General features: G+C 40.5%; 1 protein-coding gene across 5 annotated transcripts in view; it reads left to right on the forward strand.

The window, feature by feature from the left end:
- The window catches only part of LOC127676086 (lysine-specific demethylase 5D-like), a 56,114-nt gene extending 29,131 nt beyond the window's left edge, over window positions 1-26,983 (forward strand). For 3 of the 5 annotated variants that reach the window (XM_052172012.1, XM_052172016.1, XM_052172011.1), the window contains one exon: window positions 25,114-26,983. In XM_052172012.1, coding sequence (XP_052027972.1) covers window positions 25,114-25,204 — 91 coding nt within the window. In that variant the 3' untranslated portion in view covers window positions 25,205-26,983. Of the gene's footprint in view, window positions 1-20,573; window positions 20,649-25,113 lie in introns of all 5 variants that reach the window. The other 2 variants (XM_052172013.1, XM_052172015.1) reach the window with 2 other exon arrangements.
- Window positions 26,984-27,836: the final 853 nt, after the last annotated feature.

The raw sequence follows: 27,836 nt of genomic DNA on the forward strand, positions 1-27,836 counted from the left end.
GCCTTGCTTAATGAGGGCTTACCTGTTCTAGATTATATAATAATCCAAAGCAGGCCATTTCAGGGTGATCACCTGCTAGTACATTAGCTTGTCCCATTATGGCTCCTGATAGCCTACCTAATTCCCAGGCTGTCTCACTGGCATGATCTCAGGGAATGCCTGCTGGTGACGGAGCCTGGGATAGTAGGATGAGATAGGGCAAGGAAGTTTTAGAAGAGCTTCAAGATCATAATAGGTGTTTGTGCCACTGATGAAATGAGCTAATACAAGCCAGATTAGATTATAGTAAAGGCAAATTTATTGGGAAACCACTCCAAAGCCAGGGATCAAAGCCAAAGAAGTCACCATGGCAAGGGGAGGAGGAGGAAGAAAATGAGGGCAAGGGCACACATTGCGGGAGGGGGGTGCGGGGGGGGGGGGGAGGAAGGGCAAGGAAAGAAGGACAAAAAAAAAGAGCAACAGAAACAGGAGGGGGAGAGAGGGAGGTAGAGAGAGAGAAGAAGCAAAATATCTAGGGAAGGGATTTTGTGGGAAGGGCTGGAAAACTCAGATTGAGGGCAGGGTAGGGACTGAGAGATTCTGGAAGAATCTGAAAGTCAGGTCTGCTTTCATATGTAAAATATACACGGCTGTTCTTAGGGGCTAGGGAGGAAGGGAGAGAAGGAGGAAAAAGGAGGGGGGAGGGAGGAAGGGATCACTCTAGGTGTTCTGATAGAGTTGTGATAAGTGGCAAATAGAATATGCAGGATAGGTGAAGATCTGTGTTCAGACTACCTGCTGATGTTGGGATGGAGTTTACAAGTTAAGATCTGTGGGACCTTGGAAAGTAGAGATAGAAGGAAAAGGAAGGCTGAACCTGGTGTTTGATTGCAGGGCTGGGTGAGATACTAGAGGATTAGGTCTTGGGGAGCAAAGGGAAAAGTGAGGATCTACAGTCTGCCTACCTGCTTTCCTTCTGGAATTGTTACTAGGTAAATACCCAAAGATCACTCCATACAACCAAATTTTGAACTGAGAATCTGAATTAAGTCTGCTTGGAGAAAAACAGAATGCCTCTAACAAGCAGTCATAAATGCATTTAAAGGAATTTTTTTAAAGACAAAGATCACTGAAACACTACATTCTGTTAACAGTTGATGGGGGAAGACACACGCAGTTTAACAAATATTGAGAGGCTTTTGAAAGCCTGCTTGAGGATTGATAATAATAAAGTCATGGATACATCTATATATTTTAAAACTGCCTATTTGCTGGGGCCGTCTCTCTCTCTCTCTCTCTCTCTCTCTCTCTCTCTCTCTCTCTCTCTCTCTCTCTCTCTCTCTCTCTCTCTCTCTCTCTGTGTGTGTCTTTTTTTTGAGACAGGGTTTCTCTGTGTAGCCATGGCTCTCCTAGAACTCACTCTGTAGACCAGGCTGGCCTTGAACGAAGAAATCTGCCTGCCTCTGCCTCCCAAAGTGCTGGGATTACAGGCGTGCACCACCACCACCCGGCTTGGGACAGTCTCTCAACTAGCCTCCTAACTTAATGGGACTTCTCTGCTATTCCTTTTTGCCTTTTTTATCCTTTTCTCTGTCTACCTCAGCCTTAGCTGGTTTGGTTTTGTTTTAAAGATTTATTTATTTATTATATCTATGTACACTATTGCTGTCTTTAAAACACCACAATCAGATCTTGTTACAGATGGTTGTGAGCCACCATGTGGTTGTGATTTGAACTCAGGACTTTAGGAATCGCAGTACATGCAATGAACTGCTGAGCCATCTCTCCAGCCCCTCAGCTGGTTTTTATTCTTCAAAAACCTGCAGTCCTTGTTTGGTAGAGGTGTGTTATGGTGCATTGTGGGTGGAGGAGTGAGGTACAGGAGGTACTCCTGAAGACCCATGCTGAGGTATCCCAGTATCCCTGTATCCCTTCCCTCTGAGGTGCCATAAGATGGATATAGTGTGGAACAGAATTTATTTAGAGCATGGGGAGGGAGGGTTGAGGTGATAGAAACAGAAAGGCAGAGAGAGACAGAGAGAGAGATAGAGATACACAGAGAGAGACAGAGAGGAAAAGAAAGGAGGGGTAAGGGGTAGAGGCCAGCCAGGAACATGTGGAGAAGAGTGGACGGGGATGAGGAGAGAAGGGACAGAGAGGGAAGAGGATAAGAGAGCTAGAGAGGAGAGGGTAAACAGCACCTTTTACATTGAGTCAGGCAAACTTGGTTGCTGCCAGGAAACTGTGGGGTACAGCCTAGAAGAAATGCTAACACTAATTCATCCAGTGTGAACCAGACACCTAGTCCTCTCTTGATTTTTGGCATTGAGGGTTACTTATTCTTAACTAAGACAGCTTGTCTTCTTCTTCTTTTTTTCTTTTTTTATTAAATATGTTCTTTATTTATATATCAAATGTTGTCCCCTTTCCTGGTCACCCCACCCCCTGGAAAAATCCCATAAGCCCCCTCTCCCCTCCGCCCAACACTCCGTGTTGCCCAGTCAATCAACCCTCTCCTGCTTCCCTGTCCTGGCATTCCCCTACACTGTTGCACTGAGCCTTTCCAGGACCAGGGGCCTCCCCTCCCTTTGATGTCCACCAAGGCCATCCTCTGCTGCCAAAGTGTCTGGAGCCATGTCTAACACCATGTGCACTGTCTGGTTGGTGGTTTAGTCCCTAGGTGCTCTGGGAGTACTGGGTGGCTCATACTGTTGTTCCTCTTTTTGCGGCACAAACCCCTTCAGATCCTGGGGTTCTTTCTCCAGCTCCCCCATTTGGGGACCCTGTGCTCCGTTCAATGGCTCACTGAGAGTGTCCTCCTCTGTATTTGTGATTCACTGGCAGGGCCTCCCAGGTGACAGCTCCATCAGACTCATGACAGCAAGCACTTGTGGGCATCCATGATAGTGTCTGGGTTTTGTAGCTGTATATGGGATGGATCCCTAGGTGGGGCAGTCTCTAGATGGTCTTTCCCTCAGTCTTTGCTCCACTCTTTGTCTCTGTATCTCCTCCTGTGGGTATTTTGTTCCCCCTTCTAATAAGGACCAGAGGTCAACCCTGAGATTTCACCTCACACCAGTCAGAATGGCTAAGGTTAAAAACTCAGGAGACAGCAGGTGTTGGTGAGGATGTGGAGAAAGAGGAACACTCCTCCACTGCTGGTGGGATTGCAAGATGGTGCAAGCACTTTGGAAATCAGTCTGGAGGTTCCTCTGAAAACTGGGCATGTCACCTCAGTAGGAGCCTGCTATACCACTCCTGGGCATATACCCAGATGATTCCCCAGTATGCAATAAGGACACGTGCTCCACTCTGTTCATAGCTGCACTATTTATAATGGCCAGAAGCTGGAAAAGAACTCAGATATCCCTCAATGGAAGAATGGATGCACACACACACACACACACACACACACACACACACACTATGGAATACTGCTCAGCAATTAAAAACAATGAATTAATGAAATTCTTAGGCAGGTGGGTGGATCTGGAAAATATCATCCTAAGTGAGGTAACCCAATCACAAAAGAACACACATGGTATGTACTCACTCATATGTGGATATTAGCCCAGAAGCTCTGAATACACAAGACACAATTCACATAACAAATGATGCCAAATAAGGAAGAAGAACAAAGTGTGGAAATCTCCAGACTGATTTCCAGAGTGGTTGCACCATCTTGCAATCCCACCAGCAGTGGAGTAGTGTTCCTCTTTCTCCACATCCTTGCCAACACCTGCTGTCTCCTGAGTTTTTGATCTTAGCCATTCTGACTGGTGTGAGGTGGAATCTCAGGGTTGTTTTGATTTGCATTTCCCTAGTGACTAAGGATGCTGAACATTAGGTGCTTCTCAGCTGTTCCATATTCCTCAGGTGAAAAATCTTTGTTTAGGTTTGTACCCCATTTATTAATAGAGTTATTTGATTCTCTGGAGTCTAACTTAATTCATTTGGAATATCAAAAAACCTAGGATAGCTAAAACTATTCTCATCAGTAAAAAAAAAAAAAAAAAAAACTTCTGGGGGAAGCAGTATCCCTGACCTCAAGCAATAGTGTTAAAAACTGCATGGTATTGGCACAGTGACAGATAAGTGGATCAATGGAATAGAATGGAAGACCTGGTACACTGACAGGCAGGTAGTCAATGGAATAGGATTGAAGACCCAGAAATGAACCCACACACCTATGGTCACTTGATCTTTGACAAAGGAGCTGAAAACATCCAGTGGAAAAAAGATAGCGATTTCAACAAATGGTGCTGGTTCAACTGGAGGTCAGCTTGCAAAAGAATGCAAATTGATCCATTCTTATCTCCTTGTACTAAGCTCAACTCCAAATGGATCAAGGACCTCCACATAAAACCAGACACACTGAAACTAATAGAAAAGAAACTGGGGAAGACCCTTGAGGACATGGGCATGGGGGAAACTTCAACAGAACACCAATAGTGTATGCTCTAAGATCGAGCATTGACAAATGCGACCTTATAAAATTACAAAGTTTCTGTAAGGCAAAGGACACTGTCAGTTGGACAAAACGGCAACCAACAAATTGGGGAAAGATCCTCACCAACCCTACATCCGGTGGGGGCTAATATCCAGTATATACAAAGAACTCAAGACAGCTTGCCTTTTTTTTTAAAAGATATATTCCTTACTTACATTTCAAATGATTTCCTCTTTCCCAGTTCCCCTCACATACCCCGACCCCACACTTCTGCCCAGAAAGTCCCATTCTAACAAGAGGTGGTTATTTCAAAAAATAATCTTTGGGACAGGAGAGGAAGGATAAGCATTTACATATTGAAAGCATGTAATGGACCTGAGAAATGACAGTACCAAATATCTTGTTAACATGTGGCTCTGCCTACACAGCAGTTAAAACTTGAAAATACAGGGACATATCTACGCAGCCATTTGATAGGATGTGTGTGTTGGGTAGATTATCCTAACAAACAAGAGCCATGCGCTGAGGTGGGACATTTCAGAGTTTCTAGAACAGGCTTGGGTACTTTCCCATTGGATTTTTCAGGACAAGCAGTAGAAATCAGATGGTTTCAGCTGAAACAAGATGGAAGCACCTTTGCTCTGTTATAGAGTAGCCTTGTACTTAAGAGTTTTAAAGAACTAGAATAGTTGAAGAAAATGCTCCATTAACTTTACTATTTGTATGTATACCAAAATCCTATAAAACAGTGTTAACAAATTTTATCAATTAAAAAAAAAATTGTAGTTCATACCAAATTCTACTTATGGTAGAAATAACTACCTGATTGAGGAACCAAAATTATAATGAAGTATTTTAGCAGCTATATATTATTGTGAACATCAAGGAATTATTGTTAGGTCACATTATAGTTGAACATCAAGGAAGTATATAATTATTCATTATATAATTATTGTTGCAGCATCATGACACAACACAATATTTTTCTTTATATAAAATATTGGTTTTAGGAGAGAGATTCACTTAAAAATATAGACTTAAGAAGGTAATTAATTCAGCAAATGTCACTAAAATTTTTTTGTGAGGCTTATCTGTACAATTGTTAATAGTTTCTTATAGATAAGACTGAACTTTTTTGTAAAAATTTACTGTGGAAAATTGAAAAATCACCTTATAGCCTCCCTTCCCTTACTAACGTTTGGTATTTATAATTGTTAATTAGAAAATGTATAAGTTATATAATACTTTGTCACACATCAAAACAGTCAGCTCCTCAGTTAAGAAGTGTAAATCATAATACTAAATATAATATTTTTTATTTAATGTCTTACATAATTCAGGCTATATAACTACATAATTTCATTTTATATCATATCTCATATATTGTGAAGGTTATATATAATGTATATATTATAAATTATATAATAAAGATACACAAAGTATGTCTTGCCCTTGACATTATTTGCCTATAAATTCTTTGTCTATGGCTATAGGGTCTTTATGTGATTTTTCTCCTTGCCTTTTATGTCTATTGTGTTGTGTCTGTTTACGTCTTTAAGATAGTTTGCCATATTATTGCGGTATAGCTTTCTGCATTTCCAGGAAATGTGATCTCATAGTAGACTTACTGGTCCCTGGTCCGTAAAATTTTCTACACCTTCTTCCCTGGTGTTCCCTGAGCCTTGGGTGTAGATATTATGTTGTAGATATATCTATAGCACCTAGGTACTCTAGGTTCATTTGCTCTCAGTATTTCAACAGTTGTGGTTTTCCGGTTGTGCCCAGATTTCAGGATCTCCAATGGACACCAGGAGTCCGAATTCACCTGCAAAAGCATTTATGCAAACCTAAACTTAGACCATCAGACTCCTCCAATATAGTAGATTCCTGCTGAGAGCTCCAGCCTCAATTGGGCAGGGTTTTTATACTCGTTTGGAATAGGGGTCTCCAGCCTGGCAATTGTCTTATTTGGCAGGGGGTATCTTGGTGCATGGGGATTAATTAGTGATGACTTAAGCCAACTTGAGCAACTTATCTATAAGGTTGGAATTTTAGGCACTTTCCCTCTATTGCCTGATTGGCTTAGGCCCAGGGCAGTTTCTTCCTGGAATTGTTTGTGATATTTTTATTAACCAGAGTTCAAACCTGGGCCAAGCAGATTCAAGATGGAGTCAGCTTAGAAATTGTAGTTACTTCCATCACCTGTGTTCCACATTCTGTGATGGTCCCTTTCTGCTGTAACAAAAGCTTTTTTGATTATTAGTGAGAACAAATATGTGGCATTTTTCTTTCTAGGAGTAGGTTACTTCACTGAGTTTAATATGTTCTAGTTCTATCCTGTTACCTGAAAGCTTTATTATTTCATTTTTCTTTACACCTTAAAATTTTTCTTTATTTATATATGACCACATTTTCATTATTCCAGTTTTTTTATTTTTTGTTTTACTTCCTTTTGAGACAGGGTCTCTCTTTATAATCCCTCAGTGTATGTATGTATGTTTGCCTCCGGAGTTCTGTGATTAAAGGTATGCATCATCATTTCAGGCTTATAGGTGCTTTTTAAATATGTCTCCAGAAAAAAAAATTCTAGATCATATATTTAGAGATTGAATTCCAAGATACTCTGAACTGTTTAATCTATAATTTGCCATGTTATACTACTTTTTACAGTCACATATTTATATCTTGAGTAGGTAATATTGGATGTAGTCACATTTCTAATTTATGAAGTATAACATTTTAATTGCTTCATTTTGTGTTTATTAACGAGGCCAAAAGGTTTCATTTGGTTGGTTCATTTTCAGCTGTTTGAGATTATACAATTTATATTGCCTGAGAAACTGAAAAGTGTGTTCAGATGATTATATTTGCATAATTCACAGTTATATATTTATACACAGATGTAAATATGCACAGTGTACTTGTAATTCTTTGGTCATTAATAGATTGAACTATAAATAATTTTATAGGATTTTTTTGTTGGTGATGGATTTTTAGAACTCTTATATCATCTTTTTTGCAATTATACCCTAGTCATAGTTTTATAGTTCTTTCTATATACTCAGGCTTTTCTTTCTAGGTGTAGAAAGAAATAGGTCTGAGGGGAAAAGAGAGAAAAGAGAGGAAAAAAACTACTGTACAGTAGGTTTTTTAACATTTACTTAAGTTTTCACCTTAACTGTAAAATGTACTGCTCAATTTTTATTCACTATAATTATCCATGGTTTATATGCATTTTTATTTTCTAATTTTCCATGACATTTTCTTTTTACATTTATATTTCTATTTACATTTATGTACATCCCTATTTTTCTCACTAAAATTTTTTTATACAGTTTATTTTTATAATATTTCTCCCCTGTGAAAATTCCTACATCCTTCTCAAAACCCCTCCCACCAAAATCTATTCTTGTTCTATCTCAAACAAACAAAAATAAGCAAACACCACACACAGAGACACAGATAGACACACACACACAAGCGCACACACACACACACACACACACACGACTAAAACATAAAACTGGAAACCACAAGCACACACACACACACACACACACACACACACGACTAAAACATAAAACTGGAAACCACAGTGTACATGCAAAACACCATAATACAGAATGTCCAAACAAAGGAAATTGAGACAGCGATTGTAGAGAAATAGCATTAAGTTCATTCTATGTCAATCAGTTATTCCTGGCTTAAGGCTTGCTCTAAAATGTGATTTATAAACACAGACTTCAGTTGGTAAAACTAACTTTTCCTTGGTCTCTGGACGTAAATTATAGATGCCTTCTTAGGAATGGTCTGTGTCTACTACTCTGTCACTGTTGGGACCCCATCTGGTTTGAAGATGAGTGCACCCTGTTTGTGTTGCCCCATCTCTAGAATTCCCATGTAGATCAGTACTCATGTATTTGGAAAACACAGTCTTAGAACTTTTACAATCTTTCCACATCCTCTCCCAAATAGTTTTCTCACACCATGGAAAACGGTTTGAAGAAGATATCACATTTGTTTCTCAAATTGTTCTTTGTATATTGTCCAGATATAGGTCTCAGTTTTAGTTCCTATTTAGTAGAAGAGGACTTTTACCATGAAGGCATGTTGGATTTTGTCAAAGGCTTTTATCTGCATCTCATGAGATGACCATGTGATTGTTGTCTTTCAGTCTGTTTATGTGGGGTATTATGTTTATTCATTTGTATGTGTTGCACTATTCCTACATGTCTGTCATGAACTGAACTTGATCACATATAGTCTTTCTAATGTTTTGTTGAATTTGTTTTACAAGGATTTTTTTTTTTAATATTTTGCTCATAATACTATTTGGTTTATTTCATTGTGGGAAGTCTTTTTGTAGTTTTTATATTAGGGTAGTAATGGCTTCATACAAATATATTAGGAAATATTTCTTTGATTCTAATTTTAAAAGATAATTTGAGGTGTTTTGTATAGGTTATCATTAAAGGTCTGTCTGGTACACTTCTGGGCTGACTCCATCTCAGCGTCACTTTTTTCTTTGGGAGACTTAATTACTACTTCTTTTTCACTTAGGTTATTTGTATTTTGTAGTTGCTTGCTTGATCATACTTTAATTTGATAGGCTGTTAATATATCAAAAAATGAATACATTTAGATTTTGTACTTTAATGAAATACAGATTTTTAAAGTGTGTCTTTATGGTCCTCTGGGTTTCCTTGGTGTCTATGGTAGTGTCCTCATTTTCATCTCTAATTTTACTTGGATCTTCTGTCTCCTCTTAATTTGATTTAGTGTTTATCAATCTTGTTGATTTTGTCAAAGAAATAACTTATTTCCTTGATTCTTTATATTCTCTCAGCCTTTACTTTGTTTATTTTTGTTCTGTACTGTTTTGGGGTATTACTGCTTTTTCTAGAAATTTCAGATTCAGTGCCAAATTACTAATAAGAACTCTTCAATTTCTTATGTAGGCATTTAGTGATCTGAATTTGCCTCTTAGAACCACCTTCATTTTGTCCCATGGATTTGGGTATATTCTGTTTCTATTTTTATTTGTTAGTGAGTTACTAAGGTTTCCATGAATTTCTAAGGTTTCTATTATTTTTGTTGTTGATATCCTACTTTAATTTGTGGTGGTCTGATAGGATACAGGGCATTACTTTAGTTTTCACTTACTTTGTACCTCACAATATTTTCACTTGTACAGAAATCTCTATGAACTGCTAGAAAGAAAGAATATTCTTCTGTGTCAGCTTGGTTCATTTGAGTTATGGTATTATTTACCTCTGTTTAGTTTTTTTGTCTGAACCTGTTTGTTGGTCAGAGTAAGGTATTGAAGTCTTATACTGTCACTGTGTGATGGCCAATATATGATTTTTAGCAATATATTGTATTGCAAAATATATTGCAATATATTTATTAATTTTAGTAGTATTGATTCTTTTACAAACTTGGATACCCTTGTGTTTCCTGACTAAATGTTTAGAATTTCAGAATCCCCTTGCTGGATATTTTTTCCTTGGATGAGTATGTTGTGTGCTTTCCTACCATTCTTCTTTTCTTTTGAAGTCTGTTTTGTCATATATTAAATTGGCTATACCTGCTTACCTTTTGTGTCTGTTTCTTGGAAATTTTTATTTCTGTTCTGTTACCCTGATTTGATGACTGTCTTTGGTGAGGTATGTTTTTTGGATGCATCAAAAATATGCATCTGGTTTTGTAACCCGTTCTCTTTGTTTGGTCTGTGTCTAAAGGAATTGAAGTATTAAGACCATAAATATTGATAATTATCAATGAAAGAGTTTAATAATTTCTGGGGTTTTGTTAAGGTAATTTTTTCTGCTTTTTGTTCTGAGATGATTTATTCCTTTTGATCTTTTTGACGTTGTTAACATCTTCCAACTGAGATTCTCCTTCATGGGTCCTCTGAAGAGTTGGCTTGGTAGATGGGAATGGCTTAAGGTTAGTTTTGCTGTGGGGTGGTTTCTTTCTCTATCTATTGTGATTGATAGTTTTGCTGGCTGGCATCTTTGGGTCCTTAGAATTTGTAGCATATCTGTCCATTCCCTTGCTTTTAGATTTTCCATTGAGAAATCAGGGGTTGTTATTATTATTACTTATTATTGTTATTATTATTAAGTTATATTTACTTTACATACTGGTTGTAGCTTTCCCTTTTTCCTCTTCTTCCAGTCCCTCTTCCTCTCTTCCAAGTTCCTCCTCACCTCCCTCCTGACCCACCCATCCCTTCTTCCCTTCTCAGAAAAGGGACGTCCTCCCATGGGTATTAGTCAGCCATGGCATATTAAGTTGTAGTAGGACTAGGTGGATCTTCTGTTGTGGCTAGCCAAGGCAGCTCAGCAAGGGATCCAAAAGAAAACAGCCCCTGCTACTGATGTTAGGGTTCTTACATGAAGACCAAGATGCACAACTGTTGCATATGTGTTGGGGGCCTAGATCTGACCCATGCATATTTTCTGGATGGGAGTTCAGTCATTATGAGTTCCTTCTGTTGTAATAGAAGCACGGCTTGCATCTGGACAAACCACACCAAGCCAAACAGTTCCACATGAGGTTTATTGTAGGGGAAAAGGGCAAAGGTGGTGGTGAAGAAGAAGGGGGAAGCAGCAAGACTGGGGAGGTGATGATATACCTAAGTGCCACAAAGAATTGACATATTTTGGACTGTGGGGCATTATGGCAGAGATGGTATATCAAGGATTGTGATCCTTTTACAGTCTAGGGAGCTTAGTGTTCCTACAGAATGTGTCCTGGAAGTCTCAAAACAGTTTGCCATGCCAAACAGAGGGACAGAGGAAAGGTAAGGACTAATGGCAACATTGGAGTCAGGGCAGCTGACAAAAGGTGAGGTAAGGTAACTTGACAGTATCACTGGAGAGGCTGTAAGTGGTAATTGTGAGTTAATTCCACAGAGTATGAATAGCCAGAAATCTTTAAAGCATCCAGGTCTGGCAATATTAAGGAGTTGGTACTCCAAGGTCAAGGTCTGAAACAAGGTGAAATGACAAGTTAGTGCTGTTTAAGAGGAGTGGTGTCAAAGAGGTAAGGACCTTGGAGGGGTGTTTGATTACCCTACTTTTCCTAGATGTTAGGTGATTGAGATATTTATTATCTCTGAATGTGGATGGTACTTACTGGGGAGCTGGGCTGGTTTTTACCATAGAGCTTACCAACAACTCCTGTCTCCCACCTGGAATCCCACGGGTCTTGTATGTAGAAGAAAAGTATCTTGCGGTGTTGATAGAAGAAATGATTGACTGATGATCCTAGCATATGTATCTGACAAGACCAATATGGACAGCCCCTATAGTCATCTGGCCATTTTTTACAGTAATCTTTTATCTGGTCAAAGAGAAAGCAACTAGAGAGATCATAATACTTAGATGGGATAACAGATACAGGGATGATTGCGATTTGGATCGGTTCCTGGCATCCGGCTATGAAGCAGTTTCCTGACCTTAACTGGAAAGGCTGTTTGTTTGTTATCTGTGGGGTTTCCTTGAACCTCGAATCTCCAGATGTAAGGACTGCCCTGGATGGAAACGAAGAGCAGCAGGGATAGGGCAAGAAACCTACGTCTAATCCAATGAGGTCGAGCTCGGCTGCAGGAGTGGAGTCTCCTGGAATTGGGGACAAGGTGGATGGTCTCGATGTCCTCCGGAGCTTAATAGAGCACAGCCCTGTCAGGGTTGATGTGTATGAAGAAGAGTTATCTATAGGTGGAGGGATGAAAGGTTTAAGGCGAGACAGGTGGACCCAATGAGAGAATCCTTCGAGTTTAGTGGCTGTAGGGGTCACGAGAATCACCTTTCAAGGGCCTTGCCATTTGGGAGAGAGGGGTGAGGGCCGATGATCTGGAGGGGATAAGAGGACTTGGTCTCCAATGTTGACAGGCAGTGGACAGGAGACAGTCTGTGGCCGCGGTAGATGGTGGTCAGCAAAGTCCCATAGGAGAGAGCAAAGGTGGCAGAGCAATGGGGTGAGTAGGAGGTCTGGGAGGGGAGAGCATTTAGGTGAGAGACCAGGAGTTAAAACTGGACATCCATACATGAGTTCAAAGGGTGAGATAAGAAGAGGTCGCTTGGGGAGAGCTCATAGCCTGAAAAAAGCCAGAGGTAGGATTTTACCCAGTCAAGGTGAAGTTCCTGTGATAGCTTAGCAAGAGTGGTTTTTAAAGAGCGATTAGTTCTTTCTACCTTACCTAAAGATTGAGGATGGTAAGGAATGTAAAAATGCCAAGGGAAGTTTAAGGCCTTAGATAGACTCTGAGAGATCTGGGAAGTAAATTCAGGACCATTGTCTGACTGAAGGGAGGCTGGAAGACCAAATCGGGGGATGATCTCTCAGAGGAGGAGATCAGAGACTGTCTGAGCCCTTTTGTTAGTGGTGGGAAAGGCTTCTACCCACCCTGAGAAGGTGTCCACCAAGACCAGGAGGTACTCAGCATGCTTGACTGTAGGCATATGGGTAAAGTCAAGTTGCCAGTCGGTTCCAGGAAGGGAACCTCTAGTCTGATGGGTAGGGAAAGGGGTACTACAGTATCTCAAGTTGGAGTCTGACATCTGACAGATTTTACAAGAAGCAGTGATAGATTTTAAGAAATTTAAGTCTTCAGGAGTAGGCTGTAAGTGGGTCTTAACAAAAGAAGATAACGCTCGGCTGTTAGTATGAAAGAGTTGGTGAAGATAGGATAGAGTTTGGCGAGTGTCAGGAGGTGGAGGTAGAGATGTGGGTTGTAGTGTAAGGATGTCTTGGGGAAGGTGAGATGAGTTTAGCCCCCTAAGGGCCGCAGCTCTAGCTGCCTCATCAGCTCGGTTGTTTCCCTTGGATACAATAGAGTCATCTGTCTGGTGGGATCTGCAATGGACAATCCCAATAGCTGTGGGGAGATGGGAGGCCTTTAGCAAGGCTAAAATATGGTTTGCATTAGTTACTGATCCTCCTGTTGTGGTAAGTAACCCACACTCTTTCCAGATAGCAGCGTGGGACAGGAGGATATGGAAAGCAAGTTTGGAATCTGCATAGACATTGAGGGATTGCCCCTGTGCCAATTGAAAGGCACGGGTGAGAGCTATCAGCTCAGCCTGTTGATTAGTGGTGTGCACAGGAAGGGCCTGTGCCTCTACCACCTCGGTGTCTGATACTATGGCATAGCCAGCTTTTCTAGTCCCTTCATATAGAAAGGAGCTTCCATCTGTGTACCAAGTATAAATGGCTTGAAGCAATGTGCCCTCCTGTATGTGTGAAGCATGAGGTAATAGTTGTTCTAAAGTCTCAGTGCATGAATGAGATGGGGAGTGGTTAGTATTAGGTCAGGGGAGAAGAGTAGAATTTTATTTTTATTTTATTTTATTTTTTTGGTTTTTTGGATTTGGTTTTTTTGGAGACAGGGTTTCTGTGTGTACCCCTGGCTGTCCTAGAACTCACTCTGTAGACCAGGCTGGCCTTGAACTCAGAAATCCGCCTGCATCTGCCTCTGCCTCCCAGAGTGTTGGGATTACAGGGGTGTGCCACCACCACCCGACTGAAGAGTAGAAATATTAAGAGGACGACATGATTTGAAGGTGAGCATGGAATCCTCTATTAGCGCTACCTGGAGAGAAAGAACTCTGGAGGGAAGTAGAGTCTGCAAACTTTTCTGTTAAATGGTTAGCATCCCTGAGGCATTTAGTGCTCTGTAAAATGGTTAGCATCCCTGAGGCATTTAGAGCTCTGTTCAATGTATAGCATCTCTGATGCGTTCAGTGCTCTGTACAATGTATAGCATACCTGAGGCATTTAGTGCTCTGTTATATGCTTAGCATTCCTGAGGCATTTAGTGCTCTGTTAAATGTATAGCATCCCTGATGCATTTAGTGTTCTGTTAAATGTATAGCATCCCTGAGGCATTTAGTGCTCTGTTAAATGTATAGCATCCCTAAGGCATTTAGTGCCCCGTTAAATGGTTAGGATCCCTGAGGCATTTAGTGCTCTGCTAATGGTTAGCATCCCTGAGGCATTTAGTGTTCTGTTAAATGTATAGCATCCCTGAGGCATTTAGTGCTCTGTTAAATGTATAGCATCCCTAAGGCATTTAGTGCTCTGTTAAATGTATAGCATCCCTGAGGCATTTAGTGCTCTGCTAATGGTTAGCATCCCTGAGGCATTTAGTGCTCTGTTCAATGTATAGCATCCCTGAGACATTTAATGCTCTGTTAAATGCATAGCATCCCTGACGCAATTAGTGCTCTGTTTAATGTATAGCATCCCCGAGGCATTTAGTGTTCTGTTAAATGGATAGCATCCCAGAGGCATTTAGTGCTATGTTAAATGGTTAGCATCCCTGATTCATTTAGTGCTCTGTTAAATATATAACATCCCTGAGGCATTTAGTGCTCTTTTCAATGTATAGTATCCCTTAGGCATTTAGTGCTCTGTTAAGTGGTTAGCATCCCTGAGGAATTTAGTGCTCTCTTAAATGTAGAGCATCCCTGATGCATTAAGTGCTCTTTTAAATATATAGCATCCCTGATGCATTAAGTGCTCTGTTAAATGGTAGCATCCCTGAAGCATTTAATGCTCTGTTAAATGTATAGCTTCCCTGATGCATTTAGAGCTCTGTTCAATGAATAGCATCCCTGAGGCATTTAGTGCTCTGTTAAATGGATAGCATCCCCGAGGCATTTAGTACTCTGTTAAATGTATAGCATCGCTGAGGCATATAGTGCTCTGTTCAATCTATAGCATCCCTGAAGCATTTAGTGCTGTGTTAAATAGTTAGCATCCCTGAGGCATTTAGTGCTCTGTTAAATTGTTAGCATCCCTGATGCATGTAGTGTTCTGTTAAATGGCTAGCATCCCTGAGGCATTTAGTGCTCTGTTAAATGTATAACATCCCTGACACATTTAGTGCTCTGTTAAATAGTTAGCATCCCTGAGGCATTTAGTGCTCTGTTAAATGTATAACATCCAGGAAGCATTTAGTGCTTTGTTAAATATATAATGTCCCTGAGGCATTTAGTGGTCTGTTAAATTTATAGTATCCCTGAGCCATTTAGTTCTCTTTAAATGGTTAGCATCCCTGAGGCATTTAGTGCTCTGTTAAATGTATAGCATCCCTGATGCATTTAGTGCTCTGTTAAATGGTTAGCATTCCTGATGCATTTAGTGCTCTGTTAAATGTATACATCCGTGAGGCATTTAGTGCTCTGTTAAATGTATAGCATTCCTGAGGCATTTGGTGCTCTGTTTAATGGTTAGCATCCCTGAGGCATTTAGTGCTCTGTTAAATGGTTAGAATCCCTGAAGCATTCAGTGCTCTGTTAAATGTATAGCATCCCTGAGGCATTTAGTGCTCTGTTAAATGTATAGCATTCCTGAGGCATTTAATGCTCTGTTAAATGGTTAGCATCCCTGAGGCATTTAGAGCTCTGTTCAATGTATAGCATCTCTGATGCATTTAGTGCTCTGTTAAATGTATAGCATCCCTGAGGCATTTAGTGCTCTGTTATATGCTTAGCATCCCTGAGGCATTTAGTGCTCTGTTAAATGTATAGCATCCCTGATGCATTTAGTGCTCTGTTAAATGGTTAGCATCCCTGATGCATTTAGTGCTCTGTTAAATGTATACATCCCTGAGGCATTTAGTGCTCTGTTAAATGTATAGCATTCCTGAGGCATTTAGTGCTCTGTTAAATGGTTAGCATCCCTGATGCATTTAGTGCTCTGTTCAATGTATACATCCCTGAGGCATTTAGTGTTCTGTTAAATGTATAGCATCCCTGAGGCATTTAGTGCTCTGTTAAATGTATAGCATCCCTGAGGCATTTAGTGCTCTGTTAAATGTATAGCATCCCTGAGGCATTTAGTGCTCTGTTAAATGTATAGCATCCCTGAGGCATTTAATGGTGTGTTAAATGTATAGCATTCCTGAGGCATATAGTGCTCTGTTAAATGTATAGAATCCCTGATGCATTTAGTGCTGTTTTAAATGTATAGATTCCCTGATGCATTTAGTGCTTTGTTAAATGGATAGCATCCCTGAGGCATTTAATGGTGTGTTAAATGGTTAGCATCCCTGAGGCATTTAGTGCTCTGTTCAAAATATAGCATCGCTGATGCATTTAGTGCTCTGTTAAATGGTTAGATTCCCTGATGCATTTAGTGCTCTGTTAAATGGTTAGATTCCCTGATGCATTTAGTGCTCTGTTAAAGGTATAGCATCCTTGAGGCATTTAGTGCTCTGTTCAATGTATAGCATCCCTGAGGCATTTAGTGCTGTGTTCAATATATAGCATCCCTGAGGCATTTAGTGCTCTGTTAAATGGTTAGCATCCGTGAGGCATTTAGTGCTCTGTTAAATGGTTAGCATCCCTTGGGCAATTAGTGCTGCTCTGTTAAATGTATAGCATCCCTGAGGCATTAATGCTCTGTTAAATGAATAGCATCCCTGAGGCATTTAGTGCTCTATTAAAGGATTGGCATCCCTGAGGCATTTAGTGCTCTGTTAAGTGGTTAGCATCCCTGAGGCATTTAGTGCTCTGTTAAATGGTTAGCATCCCTGATGCATTTAGTGCTTTGTTAAATGGTTAGCATTCCTGAGGCATTTAGTGGTCTGCTGAATGGTTAGCATTCCTGACACATTTAGTGCTCTGTTAAATGTATAGCATCTCTGGCCAATTTAGTGCTCTGTTAAATTTTTAGCATCCCTGAGGCATTTAGTGCTCTGTTAAATGTATAGCATCCCTGGGGCAATTAGTGCTTTGTTAAATGTATAGCACCCCTGAGACATTTAGTGCTCTTTTAAATGTGTAGCATCCCTGAGGCATTTAGTGCTCTGTTCAATGTATACCATCCATGAGGCTTTTAGTGCTCTGTTAAGTGGTTAGCATCCCAGAGGCATTTAGTGCTCTGTTCAATGTATACCATCCATGAGGCTTTTAGTGCTCTGTTAAGTGGTTAGCATCCCAGAGGCATTTAGTGCTCTGTTAAATGTATAGCAACCCTGGGGCAATTACTGCTTTGTTAAATGTATAGCATCCCTGAGTCATTAATGCTCTGTTCAATGTATAGCATCCCTGAGGCATTTAGTGCCCTGTTAAATGGTTAGCATCCCTGGGGCAATTAGTGCTTTGTTAAATGTATAGCACCCTTGAGACATTTAGTGCTCTTTTAAATGTGTAGCATCCCTGAGGCATTTAGTGCTCTGTTCAATGTATACCATCCATGAGGCTTTTAGTGCTCTGTTAAGTGGTTAGCATCCCAGAGGCATTTAGTGCTCTGTTCAATATATACCATCCATGAGGCTTTTAGTGCTCTGTTAAGTGGTTAGCATCCCAGAGGCATTTAGTGCTCTGTTCAATGTATACCATCCATGAGGCTTTTAGTGCTCTGTTAAGTGGTTAGCATCCCAGAGGCATTTAGTGCTCTGTTCAATGTATACCATCCATGAGGCTTTTAGTGCTCTGTTAAGTGGTTAGCATCCCAGAGGCATTTAGTGCTCTGTTAAATGTATAGCATCCCTGGGGCAATTACTGCTTTGTTAAATGTATAGCATCCCTGAGTCATTAATGCTCTGTTCAATGTATAGCATCCCTGAGGCATTTAGTGCCCTGTTAAATGGTTAGCATCCTTGATGCATTTAGTTCTCTGTTAAATGTATAGCACCCCTGACACATTTAGTGCTCTTTTCAATGTATAGCATCCCTGAGGCATTTAGAGCTTTGTTTTATTAAGTAGGGTATTCTATATATCCTTTACAGACTTATGAAGTGAGAGAAACAAATTTTAGCAACATAATCCTGATTTTGTGTTGAGATTTTAGTCTTAGAAACTTAGCTATCACACCTTACTCATCTTGGTGGCATTTTTCTGAGAAAAAAAGTAATATAAGTAACATGAAATGTAACATTGATACAAAATATGCACATTAGAGATACCGCTGACATAAATGAGAGATTTTTATGATGTCTCACTATGAAAATAGGGAAATAATTCCCTTGTCTTACTATTTTTAGATTTTTGACAATGCAACTCCTATTTGAGTGTTTACCACTGCTGATTATAAGATGTTGACTGGGTTTGGGCTTAGTTTTCATTTTTCTTTAATCATCATTTTCATTTGGCTTATAGTATTTTTCCTCTTATATAGCAGAATTTTGGATAATTTTAATGGGAATATTTGCTTTTTCTTGTTTTGTAATTGTCTTGAAGCAATAGTTTGTAATTGTTTTGTTCTATAAACAAGAACTACTGTAGATTAAACTTTGCAGATTTGTAGAAGTCTGTTGTGGCTTATAGAGGAGTACTTTATCAGTTTGGCATTGGAATGCAGTTTAAATTTTAGGTATATTTGTTCCTTGTTTAAAATACCATCTTTAAAAAGAAATTATTTAATTTACAATAACCTGGAAAAACCCATAGATATATGGTATCATTTGTTTACTTGATATTCTGAAAAATTAAAACTCAGGTGGAGAAGTAGAGGGGAAATAAGGAGCTTACTAAAAATAATTGTATTCTACTTAACCTTGATAGTTGAAAAGCAGAGGCTAAAGCTTTTTTATAGCTAGAATATTTTAATACAATTTCAGAATTGTATGTGAATTTTTCTGGAAAGCTATAACACAGGACTTTATTTTTCTTTAAATCTTGTCTTTAATGGAAAGGAAAACATAGAGGCAGTTATGGAATCATTTTACAAACTTAGTAAGTTCTCTAAGAATACAGAATTGGCAATTTCAGCCAGTTTTTTATTTTTCTTAGCTTTTTTTCCCCTTTGGTAGCATATATATTGGTATTCACTAGGAAATAAAAACTGATTATTTTATTTTTTGAGAAGTAACATTTTAAAGGTATTCCTACTTGTAATTCATATATAATGAATCCAGCTCTGGATTTACCTATTGCAAATATTTAAGAAAACATTTATTTTTTTTCCTTTACTAAGCTACTGGTATGTGGGAAGAAGTTTCCTATTTGATAAGCAGCACGTTTGTCTCTTACAGTACTTAATATTCTGTTTCTGCTGCGACTTTTATTTTTGTGCCAGTGATACTTATTATCAGAAGTTATATTCATATGATTAGAACTTTTAAGTAATTGATGCTTGACATCCTCTGAAATATGCTAGATTTAAGTTCAGTGCTAAAATTATTTAGGTACATAGGAATTTGGTTATTGTTAAGCGAAGGCCAGACTGGATTTTGAAACCCCGCCCCCCTTCTAACACCTTTGTTTATCCTCTTCGGAATTTAATTGCTATTCAGAGTAGTATTCTGTAAAACTCTGTTCTTTATATCGAAGAATCTGTTCATTTTGCTTTTTCCTGAAGTAACATAAAAGTATGTTTGGGTGAAAGTGTTAACTGGAAGAATTTAAGCTTAAAACAACACTTTTTTTGTATTTCCCATAGTTACACTTAATTGTTTTATTTTTAAGTATATTAGACTTTTGAAAAGTGATAAAAAGTTTGGCAATGTAGATGTGATATATTTACATAGATATGGATATAGATATGGATTGTGCTTACTTAATTTACTGTGACAGTATTGTTTTATTTCTTTTAATGATTACCAAAGGTAGAAGACTTGTTCTAGCCAAAACTTTATTAAAAATACAAAGTCTTCAAGGAAATGAATTTGAAATTGCCTGTTAACTATTCCATCTTATCTTTGTACACATTCTGAAATACAGCAAAATGCTTAAAAGAAGGGATACTGTACATGTGTATTGAGAGTAACATAGAGAAATAAAATCAGATTGTTTTCCTGTTAATAAGTGTTTATTGTATTTGATACCAAGCAGTAACAATACTTACTGGGGAGAAAGTGCATCATTTTTGGAAAAGTATATTTGTGTGTGTGTGTGTGTGTGTGTGTGTGTGTGTGTGTGCATGCTAGGCAGAGCATAGGTGTTAGAAACCAGGAGCAGCATGTAGTTTGCGGTTTCCTTTCTTTTGTCATTATTGTTATTGGTTTGTTTTATTTTATGTTTGTTTGTTTGTGGAGACTGGGTCTCTCTGTGTAGCCCTGGGTGTCCTAGCACTCAATCTGTAGACCAGGCTGGCCTTTAACTCAGAGATCACCTGCCTCTGCCTCCCAAGTTACAGAGGATAACTTGTAAGAATAAATTCTCTGTTTCTGTCTTTGGGTCCCAGAGAGATTTCTCAGAGAGAATTGTCCCAAATCACAGAAGAAAAGCATCCTTTTCCAGATGATGGGGCCCTGGGAGGGTAAGAAGAAGCTTTCTTGTACAGTGGTGTGGCATTCATAGTGAAAGTAGACCAAGCAGGGAGCTTTGTAGTGACAACCAGTAGAACTTGAGAGACAAGGGGACAGTGGCAGGTAGAAAAAACAACTGGAGAGGTGCAATTGTCTTAGTGTGAAGAATTATCCAGGTGCACAAAGAAGTAGTAGGGATATGCCCATAGGCAGGTGGTCCTAAAGGGTGTGAATGAGAGATGCTCATGCAGTGGGCAGCCCGGAAGGGTGTAGGTGAGGAGAGATAGAGTTAGAAAAGGTAGAGGGAAGAAGCAGCTGAAGAGGTAGACTCCAGAATCAAATCTGGTGGGTGGAGCGACTCCCAGTTTGGGCAGCAGATGAATGAAGAAAAAAGAAATAAAAAAGAAAAGGAAGTGCATGACTGCTTCTAGGTATGGTTAATGAGAAAGTTTATTGTAGATAAAAGGGAGAGCATAGCCAGAGGCAGGGATATCTGGGAATGTTGTGAGTACTCATGACCCTGAGCCTTTTGAGGGAGAAAGAAGGGAGGAAGAGAGGGAGAGGAACCAAGTATAGCAGCCAGGAGGACAAAGACACACACACACACACACACACACACACACAAAGCCAATTTTGTAGCCAAAATATTTGAATGTCTGGTGTGTGTGCTGGTATGTGTGTGTGTGATGGGGGTGGGAGGGAAGAGAGAGAGAGAGAGAGAGAGAGAAGGAGGGAGCAAACGCCTGTCAGGGAAGGGCAAGCCAATCCCCCCAGGCTAAAAAGAGAGGTCAAAATAAAGGGTGGTGTACATCAGCCATACCCTTTAATGGGTAGGGACTGAGGGATGCTGGGAGAACCTAGAGACCAGGTCTCCTTTGATATGTTAACTAGGCCTCTCAGACTCATGTCCTGGGATTGAAAGAGGATCTGGCTTGTTATCACCCACTTATACATTTTCTGCATTCATTCCTTCCATCCCCTACCAGATAGGGACAGTAACAAACAGCTCAGGACCCTCAAGATTAAATTCTCAGCCCAAAGATTTATTTAGCCCAGAGAAACAAAGGGCAGGGGAAAAGAGAAAGGACAGGAGATAGAGGAGCAGGGAGGAGGAGTATTTGTCCCAGAAGGGAGCAGGACAAAGGATTACTTCTGGATAAAGGAGTCAGACATGGCTTAGACAAATGGCAGTTTATAAGGGTATAAGGGGAAGCCCCATGTTTGAATGAGGTGCTTAATCTTAACAGGGTAGGTTAATTAGATGAGCCAAAGAGACTTTTTATTGCTGGACTTCAATACTTTGATAGTTGGCTCTTGGTAATCAGCCTTGGAAGGAAGAAGTGACCAAATAAGGCAATAGACCTTGGTGGCTTGTTTTAGGAATATAATCTAATGACTTTTAGCAAGGCAGAGGGAATGGGGAAGAAGGGCACCGAATGCCAGAACCATGCTCACCAAGTTCAAGCTGTATGGAGTACCAGAGCCATGCTTGCCATGTTCAGGCCAGTTAAAGTCCCTTTACTCTATTGATTTTTAAACTCATTTATTTTTTTATGTGGATGGTTCTTTTGCCTGCATGTACGTCTGTGTAGCATGTGCAGGAAGAGTACAGATCCCCAGGACCTGGGTTTACAGGGTGTTGTTTGCTGCTATATGTGTCGGGTTCATAAGAAGACAGAGTGGTTTAGAGAACAGTATGAGGCACTATGGGGAAGGGGTGACTAGGTGGGCCCATGCCCAGGGCCTTTCCCCCTGAGGGACCAAACACACACAGACACTGTATAGAGTAGAGTTTATTCAGGGCAGAGGATGGGAGTTAAGGTAGTGGAGGCAGAGAGAGAGAGAGACAGAGACAGAGAGAGACAGACAGACAGAGACAGAGAGAGACAGAGAGGAGAGTGGGGAGGGGAGGAGAGCCCAAGAGGGGCAGAGAAGTGAGAGTGCCAAGAGGCAAGAGTGATGAGAGAGAAAGGGGAGAGGCAAGCAGCCCCTTTTATAGTGGGCCAGGTCTATGGGGAGGGGCATACCTGACTGTTGCCAGGTAATTGTGGGGTGGAGCTTAGACAGAATACTAACAATATGGGTGCTAGGGCTTGAACCAGTGTCCTCTGGAAGAGCTGCCAGAGTTCTTAACCACTGAGCTCCCCAACTATATATGTTTATGAATTAGGTGTTTTTACAATTCTCATTTCTTGGTATATACTTCCAGTGTTAGTAGCTATAATCTTTGTAATCCTCTATATCTGGTATTATATTGCCATATCATAATAACCAGAATATCTACCTCTAGTCCTGACCTATTGCCACATATTTTATTTGTATACATGTTACAGTCACTGAATATTGACTCCTATAATTAACTAGTTTATTTGCCTCCCCTCCCCCTCTACCTCTCTTCTTCCCTCCCTCCTTCCCTCCCTCCCTCTCTTCTTTCCTGAGTTCAGAATGTCCAAATTATGAAGACAATGATTGAAAATTTATGTTGTCATGTGTTTATAATTTGGCTTTGACTGTACCATATAAACTTGGATTACCAAGAGAGCACCTGCCCACTTATAAGTATCATGAAGAACATTAAACATTTGTGAAAAGTGTTAGCAGGAACAGTTGTGTTAGTACTTGCTAATTTACTCTGCAGACTCCAGTAAGTAATCATTATCCACATTTTAAACTTTTTTTGAAAAAACTTTACTTTTACCTATATGATTATATTGATTGGTGTTCTTAGTTACTGAAAAGTAACAGATTTAATTTTTTTATTTTATGTGTATGTGATTGCAGAGAGAGAGAGAGAGAGAGAGAGGGAGAGAGAGAGAGAGAATATGAATATGCATACCATATTCATGCTTCATGCTCATGGAGACCTGAGGGTGATACAAGATATTTCCTATCCATTCACACTGAGGCAGTGAGAGGCCAGTGATTGGAGGGAGGGCAGAGAGGAGGGGAGCTAAGAGAGGGAGGGGCAGAGAGAGAGAAAGGGAGCCTGGGAGCTGCATGAGGGAGAAGAGGAGGAGACACACAGATCCAGGTGGCATCCGTGTGTTTCTGGTGTGTTGAGAGGTTGCAAATATTGGGATAAAACTTTATCATTGTAATTTGGCATTATGTAATTGGGAGTTTCATATACACAAATATATTTGGTTAACTACTCAAGTTTAAGAATCATGCTTTGCTGGTTACTTGGAAGGAGTGGGTGCTGGGCGGGAGCCAGAGACCCACCAGGGACTTGGAGCAGAGGCCAGGCAGGGCGGTACTATATTTTAATCATCTTCCGAAATAGGAGTTACAGACTGTTCTAAGTCACCATACCACAAGGGAATTTGGAACTGAACCTAGTTCTTCTGCAGGAGCAGCCAGTGCTTTTAACCACTGAGCCATCTTTCTATTCCCTTAAAGAAATTTTTGGTGTGGTGTAAAGGATGATGTTCTCATGAGCTAGGAGTCTAGATTCTTCAGAATCTCTTCAGATTCCTGAAACATGGATCAAAGGATAAAGCATAGTAGCTAGTCTGAGTTTGATCCCAGGGATATGCATGTATGGAAGTCGAAAACTGATTTGGAAAGTTGTGTTCTGGGTGCCACACACACCATATATACGTATATACGTACGTACATACATACATACATACATACATACATTCAGGCAGACTCTTTGAAAATGACAGTTCATAAAAGTACCACTCATAAGGTTAGGATGGGGGGCTCAATAGTAAAACTCTTGTCTGGCTCCTGCAGTGCTGCAGATTTTAACTCCTAACATCAAGGGAAGCCAAAGAATAAAGACATATTAGTTGGGGATGCCTTTGCTTTTAAAGAAGCCAAGGATGCAAAATGCTTTGCAAACAGAGTCTATGGGCAGGTGTGCTAATGCATTAATTAACAAGCACATAAATGTTATATATGGAAGTCTGGGGTTTCCTTGAACTTCACTGTGTTGTCTTTACTTGAGGGTATGCTCAGGTTGTCAGTTGCACAAAGCACTTCACTTCATGAATTTTTCAGAAAAATGGATGGAACTAGAAAATATCACCCTAAGTGAGGTAAATCAGACCTAGAAGGACATGCATGGTATGCACGTACCGATTACTATGACACAAAAACGCTGTTGGCCTATTAACATAGGCAGGAAATAGGGAGATGGAAGTTCTGGTACAGAGAGAGGAACTCTGCCTTACAGTCAGGCACGGGAGGATTTACCCCAAACTCTGAGGAAACTGAGAAGAGATTACTGATTTCTTGGACCTCTTATTAAAGTGGTTGGCTGTGTTTGTGAGCTATGTGGACTATGGAAGTGACTGTAAACACTGTCAGGTAGTATGGAGCAAAGGAATTATTTTCCATTGTAGAAATGGGAAACCGTCTAGGAAAAACCAGAGGATTAGGAGATTCCCTGTATTAGTTTATGTTTTGTTAGTAAGAGGAAATGTGTGAGACTGACTATTTACTAAAATATATCTTTTGTTTTCCTTGCAGTTTTGAAGCAGAAAGTCCAAGCAGCATGGGAATGGCTCATACAAAGGCATGTAGCTGTATTGGCCTCATGGCCATCTTGTCACGCTGGTAGGAATTCACACAAGAAGGATCACAATAGCTAGAGGAGGACCAGTAAGCAGTCAGTGCTTACTAAGAGATCTTGCCTCTGAAATATCCACTACCACACTGCTATTAGCATCTAAATCTTTGGGAGAACATTCACCCTATTATATTCAGCTTACCAGTCAGAAGCATCTTCTTAATTGCTTTCTGTTTTGTGGGCCAAGTAACCGAAGTAAAAGTCATTTCAACTTGCTGAATGCCAACCAGCTTGTGTATGTAGACACCAATGATTGGCCAGATGGGAAACTGACAGATGATTTGGTATGTTCTTGAGGCAAACTGAGAGAGGCATGAGGCCAGGCCTTGAACATGGATGAATGGTTGTCCAGGTAACTCCCAGGAGACACTAATCAGGAATGTGTTTTCCCTGACCCAGGGTTATGCACCTTCTGCTCCCCACACCAAAACACTCTATACCTCTAGAGGCCAACTTGGTAGGCCATCCGCTATCCATTGAACTAAGAGATTCTTTGCCCAATGGCACTGCACTCTCTGAAGGTGCACTGCCTGTGATAAAACTGGTTCCTACATGGCCCCTGAACACACTGCACATCTTCTGGACAATGTGGTCAAGTCCGGATGTGTCAGGAGCTCTGCACACTCTCATAAGCAAGGCAGCTCAGGCAGGGTCTCATGTGCTCTCCTTCCAGTCTTCTTCTGTCTGACAAGAATTACTGCAGGAGATTGAGCCAGAGGTCTTCTGCAATGACCTGAAAGGAGGTGAGGCAAGTGTCTCTCTAGCTTCTGGGGTCAGAGTCCCTCGCCAGCCTAAGGGCCTTTAAGGACACATGACAGTCCTTTTGGGAATAAGACGACCAGAGCACACCACTTCAGCCAGCCTGTTATCTCCTAGGAAATTGTGGGCAAACAACCAGTCCAGGAAAGTTAGCCTCCAGGGTTCCTGCTGGTAAATGGGAGCAGCAAGGCCAAGGGCTTGTCAGTTGAGAGTTGAGAGTGCTTGGCTGTGCAGATTCCACAGTGCTTAACTGAAAACAGTCAGAAGTATCTGACTTTTCTGAAACACTGCATTAACTTGCCCCCTAGGTCCACTAAGTAGTGGCCAAAGGGCTCTACTGTCCAAATCACAAGTTGAGATAGTATGGCCTCAGTCAGTTAGTTGTTCAGATGTGTTACAGTCTGACAGTGTGGATTTTCTTACTGATTTAGACACTGACAGCTCTGGGAAGAAACATGCTGTGTCCTTTGGACCATCAGATGCTGTCAGCCTGGGACAACCAGAAGTAGTGAGATGCAGGATGTCAGAGGACCTTCAGACACTTTGTACTCTAGATAGGGAAACATGTGCGTTCTGTTGAGTAGAGCTCTGTGGGGTCAGGCTAGTTGAGTGCTGAGGGTCTGGACCCTCACTACAGTTCACTGTAAGTAGACCGAAAGTTTGAAATTATGTGCTCTGGACAGCTTAAAGCCATAGTTTGCGGAGACAGATACTGAAGGGTATTGTGACAGGCTTACCCTTCCCCCCCCCCCCCCCATTCCCTCCGCTTTGCTAAAACTCATTAGGTTACCTTTCCTAAAGCAAGCCAACAAGATCTACTTCCTCATACGGCCACTTCCTCCTCCTGAGACTGACTACCAAGGTCCAGATGTCAACCTACCAAACGAAGTCCAGCAAACAAAAGCCTACTTTGTCTGGCCTAATTAATTAAATTGGGCATTTGTCATGCCCAAATTGGAATCAAACATCCTGTAAAAATGAAAATTAATATAAATGAATGCATTGAATTAATACAGTGTCTGTTTTCCTTTATTCTAGCTAGTTCTTCTGCAGCAAGTCCCTGCTGTGTGCTTTTATCTCAGGTTAGTTTTCAGTTCCAAGCCAGACATAAGATGTGCCAGTTTGTTACTGACCTTTATCATCCTGCTAAGCCTTTATAAAAGACACACAATCCAGATGCTTTAGTTATTAGCCATAGGCCTAGATTGGGCAGATCTAGGACTAACTAACTTATTCCCCCTGTGGTACTGCCTCTTGTTATTTGCTGTTTCTCCTGACCACGTGTTTCTGGTCGGTGGAGGTTTCCTCCCACTCTGTCTTCTTCCTCTCTCCCACGTCTCTCTCTACCTGCCGGCCTCTCTGAAGCCTCCAATCCCTCCTTTCCACTCCACTGCCTGATCACAGGCTCCAGTCCTTCAATCAGCAGTTAAAATGGGGAGAAATGGTATCACTTGAGTACTTGATGATCTGCTCTTGGGGAGGTGGGGAGACCAGCTGCTAAGGGATCAGAACTAGTGTTAGAATACAAGCAGCATCAGGCTAACCCACTACAGAAACTGGAACTAACTTAGATGCCCTCCAATCAACAATGTACACACACACACACACACACTCACAAATATATACACACAGAGAAATATGCTGACCAGGCAGGGTAGCTCAGTCCTTTAATCCCAGCACTGGGAAGGCAGAGGCAGGTGGATTTCTGAGTTTGAGACCATGCTGCTCTACAGAGTGAGCCTCAAGAGAGCCAGGGCTACACAGAGAAACTCTGTCTCAAAAAACAAAAATAAAATCAGAAACAGAAACAGAATACAGAAAGAGATAATATCCTGGTTGAGGTATCCAAGACCCCAAAGGACAT

The sequence above is a fragment of the Apodemus sylvaticus genome (genome assembly GCF_947179515.1).
Source record: "Apodemus sylvaticus chromosome Y unlocalized genomic scaffold, mApoSyl1.1 SUPER_Y_unloc_2, whole genome shotgun sequence".
In the NCBI taxonomy this organism is placed as follows: domain Eukaryota; kingdom Metazoa; phylum Chordata; class Mammalia; order Rodentia; family Muridae; genus Apodemus; species Apodemus sylvaticus.